At 42.1% G+C, this 12,714-nt stretch overlaps 1 protein-coding gene across 1 annotated transcript in view; it reads left to right on the forward strand.

Moving 5' to 3' along the window:
• The window catches only part of igf1rb (insulin-like growth factor 1b receptor), a 188,936-nt gene that overhangs the window by 133,006 nt on the left and 43,216 nt on the right, over window positions 1-12,714 (forward strand). The window contains exons 4-6 of the mRNA XM_084337679.1: window positions 3,769-3,905; window positions 9,204-9,348; window positions 11,537-11,745. Of these exons, the coding sequence (XP_084193805.1) occupies window positions 3,769-3,905; window positions 9,204-9,348; window positions 11,537-11,745 (491 nt within the window). The remainder of the gene's footprint in view (window positions 1-3,768; window positions 3,906-9,203; window positions 9,349-11,536; window positions 11,746-12,714) is intronic.

Consider the following 12,714-nt stretch of genomic DNA (forward strand, 5'->3'; position numbering starts at 1 on the left):
GAACTACCCCCCGGAGAGGACTCCAGGTGAGACGGCGCTCTACACCAGTGAGGTCGCCTCACGTCTCTCCGTTGTGGACCGGCAGCTACCGTCCACAGAGGGTCCAGCTGTATTCGTCTGCGGACCGAGGTTCTGTGGGCACCGTGTCCAAGACTTTGGATTCTCCCAAGACACCGTCGGCCAGATGGGATACCGCCAGCGGCTTCTCTAACCCCCCCCTCCTACTGTCTTACAACCAGCGGGACACCCCCCCCCCCCCTTAGTGTATCCAGCTATAATCATTTAAGTACCATCGCTATCGTTTCCTAAATATTCCAGGTTGTATACTTACTCCCTGCGTAACCAGAGATTGGACATTCAATGTTGATTTACCTACGAATACTCATTTGCCATAAAAGTGCATGTTTCATATTTCAAATCATAAATGTAATTAAGTGAACGTTGTATATACCTTTTGCTATATAAAATATTCGATTTGGTACATTTGTGTGGATTCGTTTCATCAGGTGGGAAAGTGTTCATCATACTTATATCATGTACTGGATGGCCAGAAGTTAAAGTACAAGAGGTAGTGGTATTAAATATCATATCTAACAATACAGTCAGGGAATTGTACCCCTCAGTTACAGGGAGAGTACAGAAAAAAAGGTACTGTTAGGTACCAGTATCGATTCCCAGGTAAAAAGAAACATTTTCAGGCTCGGTGTCCCGAACAGACCCACCACGTAGGCCAGATGCAAGCCGCATTTTACAATAAACCTCTGTGGGGCTGCTTAATTTTTTTTTTTTATTATAATCGCAAATTTAATCTCAATCGCAATATCTGTCAGAAAAATCGCAATTCAATTATTTCCCAAAATCGTGCAGCCCTATTACACAGGCCAAGATACAAGGTTACAAAGGGTGCTCGATGCCGCCGTCTAGCGGGATGCGGCCGGTATTGCAGTTTGGCGACCTCAGACTCATTCCCTATGGTAACACAGAGGTCCGTGGATGAATAATGAATAAATATATCGAATAAAGGAATAAACGACCAAAACCAGAGAAATCTCGGGTCTTGGCGCCCAACGCATGGCAAGTTAACCTGGGATATCTCTGGTCTGGCACTGAATGTGTTAAGTATCAATATTTAAGAAAAAAGTATATATATATAAAAATCTTTTTAATTTAATAGCATTTGATTAGAAAATATATTATTAATATTCTTATTTTTATATTTGTATACTTTTTCTGCAATAAAAAATAGTGGAGTGAGGTCAACAGACTGAAAACCTTTCTGTTGGGGACATAATTTGCAGTTGAAAAAAGGTAATAAATTGCAATATATGGCAATACTATCGTAACTTACTAACTAACATAATGTAATATGTAATTATTATACACAGGGGTCTCTCACTCAAAACAATAGCAAAAGATGTTTGATGTCGTGAAGGAGTGTGGGATCATGGAAGTTGTTGAATGCAAGATTGAGAATTTGAATTAGCCTGACATGGTTTGAACGCTACTGGCAGACTGGGGTACATCACCCAAATTGCTGTATTAAATACGGAGTTGATAAGTAGATAAAAGTGTTGGCACAGAAAAGCTTTATTGTAAGTGAATGGAAAATGCTAGTGCCAATAATGGCATATTCCAGGAGCTATAGTTAAATAAAAACACAGATTTGGGTGGTCTAACCTAGTGTGCTAGTTATGGATTAGTTAATATTTCTAACCAGTGGGGTCCATTTCATATATATGTTCATTTATATCAAAACCAACGTTTTTAAATGGAAAATAAAATGGTAGCTAAAAGGGAGCTAAAACGGAGCGTGATCTTATGACGCCCATAAAGAGCCAGTCAGCCAATCACAGCGTGATATCGGAGGCACGGCAGTTGGTCATGCTACAGGGTGGGTTAGGAAGTGGGTAAAGGGGATATGATGTCATTGACAGGCGACCACAGGACACGGTGTCTGGTCTGCTGTAAAGTAAAAGAAGAAGAAGAAAACCAGAGAACAGCTCCTCCATGTTCTTAGTTGAACACATGTCTCAGGGTTTGAACATGTTGGAAACATTTGGGATAATGAAAGTACACAACTCAACAAAATATAGAACATAGGTCTAGCAGTTTTTAGATATTTTAATGAAGAAATGTTAAATTTTATATATTTAAGTATCGTGATAATACTATATCGTCTGGGCTCTGGTGATGAAATTAGTTAGCATTTTTGTATGCTCCCATAGTTCAAAAACAACTCAACTCATCGTTTTGATGCACCATTGTTGATTGGAATTACACAGAGCACTATCTGCTGCCAAAGAAAGCAGGACCACAACGTCCAATCCCCACCCACCGGCTTTCCCACCCCTAACACTGCCAATTGTGTTAGTATGAACGACCAGCCAAGCCAGTAGCAACGCCGAGAGCTGGGCTCGAACCCAGCATATCCTGCGTTAGTGGCGAGCGCCTTGCCCACTGCGCCACTTAGCCGCCCACCATTTACAGCACATTGTAACTGAGCTAGCACTCCGTCTCTTTAACTAAATAGAACAAATGTGCTGTGTTAGCTTGCTAGCTGAATGAATGAATGAATGAACGTTACTAAATTTGCGTAATGTTGCTAACCTACTAGGGGTGTAACGATGCATCGATTAATCGAAATGCATCGATTCTAATGTGACGATTCAACTGCATCGATTTGAAAATGTTAGAATAGTTTATAATCGAAATTAATCTAAATAAAAAAATATATATAAAAAAAAACACTTTTTTTTAATGTTTTTATTTTTTTGTGTATTGTTTTTATTGACCTATAGTCCAATCATGCTGAGTGAATCAGTTCCGCCAGCCACATTTGTGTATTCAAAAAATTTTGGGGAATTAACTGATTAACTGATTAAAATGTATCGAAAATGTATCGAATCGTGGTCAAATGAAGAGATTTCATGATGCATTGAATCGTTGCCTGAATAATCTAAATGAATCGTTGTGAGGTCGCATCGTTACACCCCTAATTAGTTAGCATTTTTGTGTGCTCCCATAGTTCAAAAACAACTCAACTCTCATCGTTTTGATGCACCATTGTTGATTGGAATTACACAGAGCAGTATCTGCTGCCAAAGAAAGCAGGACTTTAATCAAACTGTAATGCCAAAGATGGAGGATAAAACAAATACATGTAAAACATTATTATTATACATTTTTTTATTTACAATAATACTCGAAAGCTTGATACTTTATTTGTATTTATATACACATAATGATGCTGCTTCATTCTTGTGAGTAATCTGCCACCCCACGCCAACACTGTTACCATAGCGACTGATCTGGTACAGACTTCACACAAAGTTGCTTTCAAAAACTATTCATGGTCAGAATGCCAACAACACCTTGGCTTGTGGACAATTTGGCTGATGGTGGCCTACAATGTTGTAAACGGAAGATGACTGCACTAGTATAGCAAGTCTCTCTACCTTTCTGATTCATGACGGTACATGAATCAACCATCTATATCTTCTCTATGGTGTACATCTATACCATCTATACTTGGTATAAACAATCTCCACTATCATGTCTAATAATGCAAAAATGCCACAATGAGTAAAAAGAAGTCTCAGCCTGGGTGGCTTTATTCTGGAGCACTTCTGACTTTTTTTTGCTTTTCTGCTCTTTCTCCTCTCTCCTTCTCTCTCCTCTCTCTCTTTCTCTCTCCTCTCTCTTTCTCTCTCCTCTCTCTCTTTCTCTCTCCTCTCCTCTCTCTTTCTCTCTCCTCTTCCTGCTCCCCAGTATGTTCTGCTCCGCCTGCGACGGCCTGTGTGACAAGATTTGCCACGAGAAGGTGATCGATTCAGTGGATGCTGCCCAGTCATTCAAAGGCTGCACGGTCATCAAGGGCAACCTGCACATTAACATTCGCAGAGGCCGTAAGTGCATACTGCTGAAGCACTGCACCTTCCACAGTACACCTCACACAATACACCTTACACAGTACACCTTACACAGTACACATGGTGTCAGGGGTCATAGTGAAGCACAGTACACATGCTGTCAGGGGTCATAGTGAAGCACAGTACACATGGTGTCAGGGGTCATAGTGAAGCACAGTACACATGGTGTCAGGGGTCATAGTGAAGCACAGTACACATGGTGTCAGGGGTCATAGTGAAGCACAGTACACATGGTGTCAGGGGTCATAGTGAAGCACAGTACACATGGTGTCAGGGGTCATAGTGAAGCACAGTACACATGGTGTCAGGGGTCATAGTGAAGCACAGTACACATGGTGTCAGGGGTCATAGTGAAGCACAGTACACATGCTGTCAGGGGTCATAGTGAAGCACAGTACACATGGTGTCAGGGGTCATAGTGAAGCACTGCACCTTACACAGTCTGGGGTTTCCTGGCTTTAGGAGAGGCCTGTGTGGTAATGGTATACCGGATTTGAGCTTTCATAGATGGGTATACAAAGTAACGTATAGATACATTATAGATACAGACCCAACATTGATGAGGAATAATGTTTTTTGGACCATTGTCTATGGTTACACACCTTTGTTTACCCATCTATGACAATGAAAAATGGCTGCTGCAAGTCAAAAGGGGCCTATAGTCACACGTCCTGAGACCCCAATATAAGGAAGAGATGACTAGAACATACATCCTTCTCAGAGCACAATGACCTTTCAATGAATTCTTTGTTTAAGAAATAGTTTAAGAAATCGTAGAGAAAAAGATTAATCAAGCGTTCAGTCAAAGATGAGATGTTTTTAAAGTCTGGTTTAACTAAACTAAAGCATGTTTCTCTAGTAATTTGTATATGAAATGTATTGCTATACCTACCTGTACATGAATTATAATGCATTATAGATGGATGCTCCTCAGTTGTAGCTGTCAGCACAGTTGGAGTCTGTGAGGACAGTACAAAGTAATTGATTGGTTTATAACTGTACAGGGATCCTTGGGAATATACAACGCAGTTTGTAAGTCTGAGCACAGTGATGTTTTTGTTTGGACTCTACTCCAGCACATTGGATTTGAAATGGAGCAATAAATATTAGGTTAAATGTCAAACTTCCAACTTTAATTTGAGGTTGTTTACATCCAGCCTGAAGTCTCCGACCCTTAAGTGGTCATTTGACGCCCCTCAATACATTTAAACGGGACTTAATGAGATTTTAGGTGTAGTGTGGACTCTCCGTCAGAATACTCAAACACAATATGGTAGATGTACCTGTAGTTGTCCTGTGAGTTTTACTTTGTCCCTGAAGGTTTGAATAAAATAATAAAGCATCACCCGAATCGAAGGCAGAAATTGGATGTGGAAAAGTCACTGAAATGGACTGAGCTTTGTTTAAGAGTGTGTTATTTCAGATGCAAATTTTTCTCACAGTTCACTCTTGACCGAGACTTTTAGAGGATGCCAGAGAGACTTGGAATAGTTACACACTGTACTTCTCAGCACTGGTGGAATGTGCACACAAGGATTAGTGTATGACCTAACGTAACAACTTCTCATAGCCATTACTCGCTGCAGGCTGAAATATGTTTTGATAAAGGAACGTCTATCTGAGTTATTTGGAGGTTATGTTACAGGTGTCTGCCGTGTTGGCTGATTGCTAGATTGCCCTCAAGACTTTTTGGCACCCTAGGTAAATGTTGGGGATGGGCACGAGCAATGTTTTCCCAGATCGAGTACTCGCATGAATTACTGAGTAGTGCAAAAAGTACTTGTTTAGTTTTAGCATTAGGCCCCATGAAATCAAAATAGATGTTTGTCATTTCCTGGAAAACAAATTTTGCGTCCAATGAAATGCTTTCTAGAATGCCATTTACAGCACATTGTTTTTTTTTGTATCCACTTTTTCTCCTTATTTTTCTATTTTCTCCCATCCCAATTTCGCCTCACCAATTCTCCCTTCAATTCTCCCCTCCCCTGTCTCGAACGTTGCTCGACTATGCCTCCCACTGGTCGGCTGCAGTGAGGACCAAGCCTTGCATCACGTGTCCCCTCCGGTACACGAGGAGGCAGGTGTTGCATCTTTTCACCTGAACAGCGCAATCTCTCAGTGGCGAGGAGTAGCGCGTGGGAGGCTCACGCTGCCCCCGATACTTCCTGATTCTGCTGTACAGGCGCACCAACTGACCTGTAGGAGTCGCTGTCCACAACGTCCAATCCCCACCCATCGGCTTTCCCACCCCTAACACTGCCAATTGTGTTAGTATGAACGACCAGCCAAGCCGGTAGCAACGCCGAGAGCTGGGCTCGAACCCAGCATCTCCTGCGTTAGTGGCGAGCGCCTTGCCCACTGCGCCACTTAGCCGCCCACCATTTACAGCACATTGTAACTGAGCTAGCACTCCGTCTCTTTAACTAAATAGAACAAATGTTCTGTGTTAGCTTGCTAGCTAAGTTAACGTTACTAAAGTTGTGTAATGTTGCTAACCTACTAGGGGTGTAACGATCCATCGATTAATCGAAATGCATCGATTCTAATGTGACGATTCAACTGCATCGATTTGAAAATGTTAGAATAGTTTATAATCGAAATGTATCTAAATAAAAAAATATATAAAAAAAAAACTTTTAATGTTTTTATTTTTTTGTGTATTGTTTTTATTGACCTATAGTCCATTCATGCTGAGTGAATCAGTTCCCCCAGCCACATTTGTGTATTCAAATTTTTTTGGGGAATTAACTGATCGAAAATGTATCGAATCGTGGTCAAATGAAGAGATTTCATGATGCATTGAATCGTTGCCTGAATAATCTAAATTAATCGTTGTGAGGTCGCATCGTTACACCCCTATAACCTACTGTATGTTGCTAACATTAGCTTGCTAGCTAATGGGTCAACCATAATGCATTACTATTGGCTACTATAAATGCCAATCAATATATCCAGGACAAGCCCCTCCCTAGCTTTTTACATGGTTACAGGAAACGCAAATATGTGGAATCAAATAGCCTTCTGCTAGCTGTTTCATGGGGACTTTAAAGAGCGTGGCAGCAGCAATAACAAGATATTGCGGCGTCTCACACACACAGACGCTACCGATTTTATTATGTCTCACTCACGGACATAACCATGCACAGCAATATACCCAATGCTTAATGCCTATTGACAAAACAGTCGGTCACCATTTGCAACAATTACACTTCCACTCTGTCTCACAAACCGCCGTTTCCATCCCTTAGATAACGGCAAGCTAGCTGCACACAGCGCAACAAACCATTCGTGGTACTAGCAGTGTTGTCTTCCTGCAACAACTCACGCCTGCTCACGAGATTTCAGAGCGAGATCTCTGTTTCAGTGTCACAAACAAGAGCCCCCGGTGGACCTATTTGGTGGTAACCAAATACATTTAAAGAAATCGAGCACCCTCAACCACTCGAGTTCAGTAGAAACGGCGAGTACTCGAGTAAATGATTACTCACGTCCATCCCTAGTAAACAAAAAAGGCTTCATCAGCTAGATCTTGCACTCAAAATCTAATATGTATACTCTGATTAAGATTGTACATTTTAAAGTTCATCTGAGTCTTAAGTGGTCATTTATGAAGTAAGCCATTTTTGTGCATAGTTCCCCCAAATGTATTTGGACAAATGAGCATAAACTCATCTGCGACCCTTCATTAGTCATTTGTGAAATGATTGTGTTTTTCCTGCTAACAAAGCAGAGACCAACGACCCCCAGTCCATCATCAGAATATCCAAACACCATATGGGATATGTAGTTGTCTTGCGAGTGTTATTTTGTCAAGTCCCTGAGGGTTCAAAGACAGTATCATCGCCCTCACCGCTACTGAAGTTGCACCTACGTATCTAGATTTGATCTATGTATATTAACACTTTCCTTAAGCTGAACACCAGAGAGACGAGACTGTCATCAAGGGATAAATCCTGGAGCTGCTCCATAAACAGTGAATAGAGGGAATAACAACTCCTAGGACTGTAACCATGGTGATTTTTTACTGGGTTATAGGTTCATTCTCAGATTTTGAGCCGTAGCCCCTGCATTTAAATGAAACTCATTTCAATGTAATGAGTTTAATTTGGGTTGGGTTTCTATGAGCCCACAGAGTGTCACTTGATTACATCTCAAATTCAAGTGTTGACTCACATTTCCAGCTCAGGGGGACGGTTTTCTATATACACTAGATCTCTCACTGTAATTTCTGTTTTTAGGGTGGATTTTCCCTTTAAGCCTTTATAAAGTTGAATCTTAATCAGAATATTCTACATATATTAGATTTTGTTAAAACATATTTATCTGGGTGCCTATAATGCAACATGCATGCTTTTAAGAAAAATTCTATTTGTAAAATGAAAAAAGAAAGATGGATAAAAGATTTTTTTTCTTTTATTCTTTGAACACATTGCAAGGTTAGATTCCTCTGATATTTCGAGCATCAGATCAAGCTGATACACAGCGATGACATTTTCACAGCCTTTTTTACAGACATGTTTACAGCCAAAAGTCCTTAACACATTGACCGCCAGCAGCAGGGGGTGCTGATCCCCCTTCAGTGCCAGGTCTTTATTCAATGGATATAGTTTTAGACTGCGACATTTGCGAGTGCTTAAAATATATCTTATATTATAGCTATGGGTCTAATACACCCGTCGATTGTCAGTGAGTTGCTTCCAGTCAACATGCACAAAACAGATTGTTTTTTCATCCGTACATTTCCGTTTTATACCGTTTTGAATATGAGTATAGTTTTGGTGATTCTTAGTCATTCCAGGAAAAGACGAGAAAAGGGCATTTTAGTGTAATCCAGTCATCACGTTGTAATTTTTCGGCTGATTATCTAATCATTCTGAAATCAACGCTAGATTATCATTATTACATCTCCTCGTGCATACATGAAATGGCCTTCACAGAGGGGCGAGAGAAAGGTTGTCATAAGTGTGTGCAGTCATTGTGTTTTTCTATAGCTGAATGGTGTAGAATGTGTGAAGGAGGCGTCCAGGCTGATGTACTGTATGTTGTGTACGATGCATTGATACAAATCAGGCAAAAATCACATATTAGAATCTGCTAATTATACTAAATCTCAGATTGCATTTGGATTATTAACCATTATTGTCTAATGACCCCCAGACTAATAGTCTAAGTCATGCAGTAGATTGGTGCTCTGTGTCGGCCAATAGATACTGTACGCTGGTTGCCTGGATCCGGCAGCATCCTAACCGTGTTGTGTCTCTGTCCTCTTGCCAGACAACATAGCATCAGAGCTGGAGAGCCACCTGGGCCTCATCCAGAAGGTTACGGGCTACGTGAAGATCAAACATTCCCACACCCTGGGCACGCTCTCCTTCCTCAAGAACCTGCGCCTCATCGAGGGAGAGGAGCTGCTGGAAGAGTATGCACTCACTCACTCACTCACTCACTCACTCACTCACTCACTCACTCACTCACTCACTCACTCACTCACTCACTCACTCACTCACTCACTCACTCACTCACTCACTCACTCACTCACTCACTCACTCACTCACTCACTCACTCACTCACTCACTCACTCAGGGATATAGTGGAAGGTAAACAGGAATATAGTGAAGGAAGGTAAACAGGGATATAGTGGAAGGTAAACAGGGATATAGTGAAGGAAGGTAAACAGGAATATAGTGGAAGGTAAACAGGAATATAGTGAAGGAAGGTAAACAGGGATATAGTGGAAGGTAAACAGGAATATAGTGAAGGAAGGTAAACAGGGATATAGTGGAAGGATAAACAGGGATATAGTGAAGGATAAAGTGAGTCATATGCGTTTCCCCAATTTTTAGACTGACTCACTCACTCACATGCACACGGTAGGATTATGAACTTGTTCTCTTCCCATTTCATTGAAGTTGGTTTCCATCTCTTGTCTATTCAAGGAGTGTCGTTATGTTGACTGAAACCCTATCCAACAGGAAAATGACTAGAATGAGTGTCATGTCGATCCATACTTTACTGTTGTGAATGATTCTGCTTCCTACACGAGGGCCCGCCTGGCGTGAGGGATAGTTCCCATCGTGGTGCACTCGCTGCTAAATGTCAGACATATAGTATGTTTGTCATCTTTAAATTGCACCCACCTCTGACTTTGAAAAAGGATAGAGCTGTCATATTCCTACCCTTGACGCACATAAAAGTCAACACAGGCTGAACATCAGATTTTATTACAGCGACACTGAGACGGCAGCTGTGTACACAGGATCTCTTCTGCATCCTTTTATCTGCGTCGGTTCCTCTCTCCCGCAAACCAAGGTCAGATTAGAAGAGACGGAGGAAGCAAAAATGAGCAGCATTTTCTGTGAGGAATTAATTTACTGGTGCCTCAGACACCCCCCCCCCCCCCCCCCCCTGTTATGTGTTGTCTGTGGCCGTGGGCGTTGCCATGGGAACTCTGTGGCAGAGCATAAACAGAAACCATCCTCCTCACTGAGCAGGCCGGTCTGCTGACGCTGTATAGTAACGTTAGGACACTCAGTGCGAGGCTCCAGCACGTCACATTATATATTATACAAATATCACACATACTTTCTATTCAGTCTGAGTAAACCTTTTATTGGACATGGGCAAACCTGGTCCTTGTTGAATTTGAACATGTTTGATTAACAAATACTCAATCGTAAAAAGATTAAAAGACCAACATGTAATCAAAGGTATGTGTGTTTACTCAGTATTGACAGAATTTATTTGATCTAAAAGTTGTGTTGACAATGGAGGTGTTTGTCGAGCGGACTGTTGTGTGAAAGTGATTCCAGGCACGAGGGCTGTGGCTAATGAGCGAAGGGTAATGTAACCTCGCTCCTTTAAGTCCTTCAGCCACTCTCGTAGCCAAGCAAAAGGCCCACCTTGCAAGCTCATGGAAAGTTTTCCAAAGATGGCGTCAGGGTCATGGGAAGGCCTTCGCCCCCCCACCCTCTTTCTGAGCGTGAAGTTATACGCTGAAGAATTTTACTGTCCAAGGCCCACATTCCATTCCATAGTCTTCTCAAAACCAAATTGGTCAAAGGTTTAAAGGCCCCACCTCTCCTACCCACTCCTCTCCTCTGCCTCCTCAGTCTGGCGCTGTTTTTTTTCTTTCTTTCGGATACCGATAATGAAAACATAGAGATGAGCCTTCTTCGCTTTGACACTTGATGGATAATAAGAAACGTAAGCTTCGGTTGACAAAGTAAGCCAAGCTCTGACCCAACTGTGAAAGTAAATCTATGGGTAAAAAAATTTAAAGGGAGGCGGGGGTTTTGAGAATGTAAACAGGGAAAGGAAGCAAGATGAGAAGGTAAATAGAGTGTAGGAATGTCAATAGGTCCAAGGTCATAATGTCACATTCATTTCTCATAATCTCTCTTCTCTTCTTGTGGTCCTGTGTAGCTCAATGCGTGGTGCTCTTGAGCTATGGCGCTACACTGCCAGGGTTAGGGGTTTGATTCCCACTAGGGCTGGATGTATATCATTCCATTGTAAAACACTTTGTGGTATTGTATTAGAAAAAGCACTCAGGAAATTCACCCGTTCATGAATTCATTCTGCATTATGTTTCTCTCTCTGTCCACCAGAATGTACGCCTTCTATGCGTTTGACAACCACCACCTGCAGTACTTGTGGGACTGGAAGCAACACAATCTGACCATCAAGGAAGGGAAGCTCTTCTTCAGGGCGAACCCCAAACTCTGCATGTCGGAGATCCGCAAGATGTGGCAGAAGACTGGCATCGCTATGAAGTTTGAGGAGAGTGATTTCCGCAACAATGGGGACCGAGCGAGCTGTAAGAATTCACAGATTCTCAATTAATATTTAAAGTGGTAGCTAATCCATAATTTGCCTCTGGTATCATTTACTCACCCCGGAAATATTTAGATGGAAAATAATTTGATTCCAATATTTTACTCTGGTTTGAATTTTAACATTCCTATTTCTAATTTGATTATCATCTGACACTTGATAAAATGTGCTTCCAGTCAAACTGATTTAAGAAAGAATCATGGCCAAGTCCTCAACGTCTCATAGTCTCTACGAGTGGCACTGATCAAATGGCAACCAAAGACTCATGTCTAACTAGCTTGACGTCTTACCAGCTTAATGTCTAGCTACAGTAGCTTAACCTCCTTCCCAGGCATTTATATGCTACACGAACATTGAATGATATGCAAAAGCTAGCTAGGTAACATATCTAAAAAGCTACAGTAGCAAACGCTACAGATGACACTAGTGATGTCTTTCGACTTCGAGTACATCTTTGTTAGGTGGGACTAGTGGTCCAGGCAACCCTGAGAGAAGCCTGAGAGGATCTACAGCAGGAAAAAGAGCCAACGAGGAGAGCAACACCAGCCCCTGAATCACAAGATCAGCACTTGCAATTGGTGATTCAGGTTCTGGATCCAGGCGAGTCTGAAGACTTGTTGCATTGAGCCAGAGCAGTTAACCATTCTCCCTCAGGGCTAGACATGTACTGTAGCAGAGCAGTTAACCATCCTCCCTCAGGGCTGGACATGTAGCCTCCCTCAGGGCTGGACATGTAGCCTCCCTCAGGGCTGGACATGTAGCCTCCCTCAGGGCTGGACATGTAGGGCTGGACATGTAGCCTCCCTCAGGGCTGGACATGTAGGGCTGGACATGTAGTTTCCCTCAGGGCTGGACATGTAGGGCTGGACATGTAGCCTCCCTCAGGGCTGGACATGTAGGGCTGGACATGTAGCCTCCCTCAGGGCTGGACATGTAGCCTCCCTCAGGGCTG

The sequence above is a fragment of the Notolepis coatsorum genome (genome assembly GCF_963971535.1).
Source record: "Notolepis coatsorum genome assembly, chromosome: 20".
NCBI lineage: Eukaryota > Metazoa > Chordata > Actinopteri > Aulopiformes > Paralepididae > Notolepis > Notolepis coatsorum.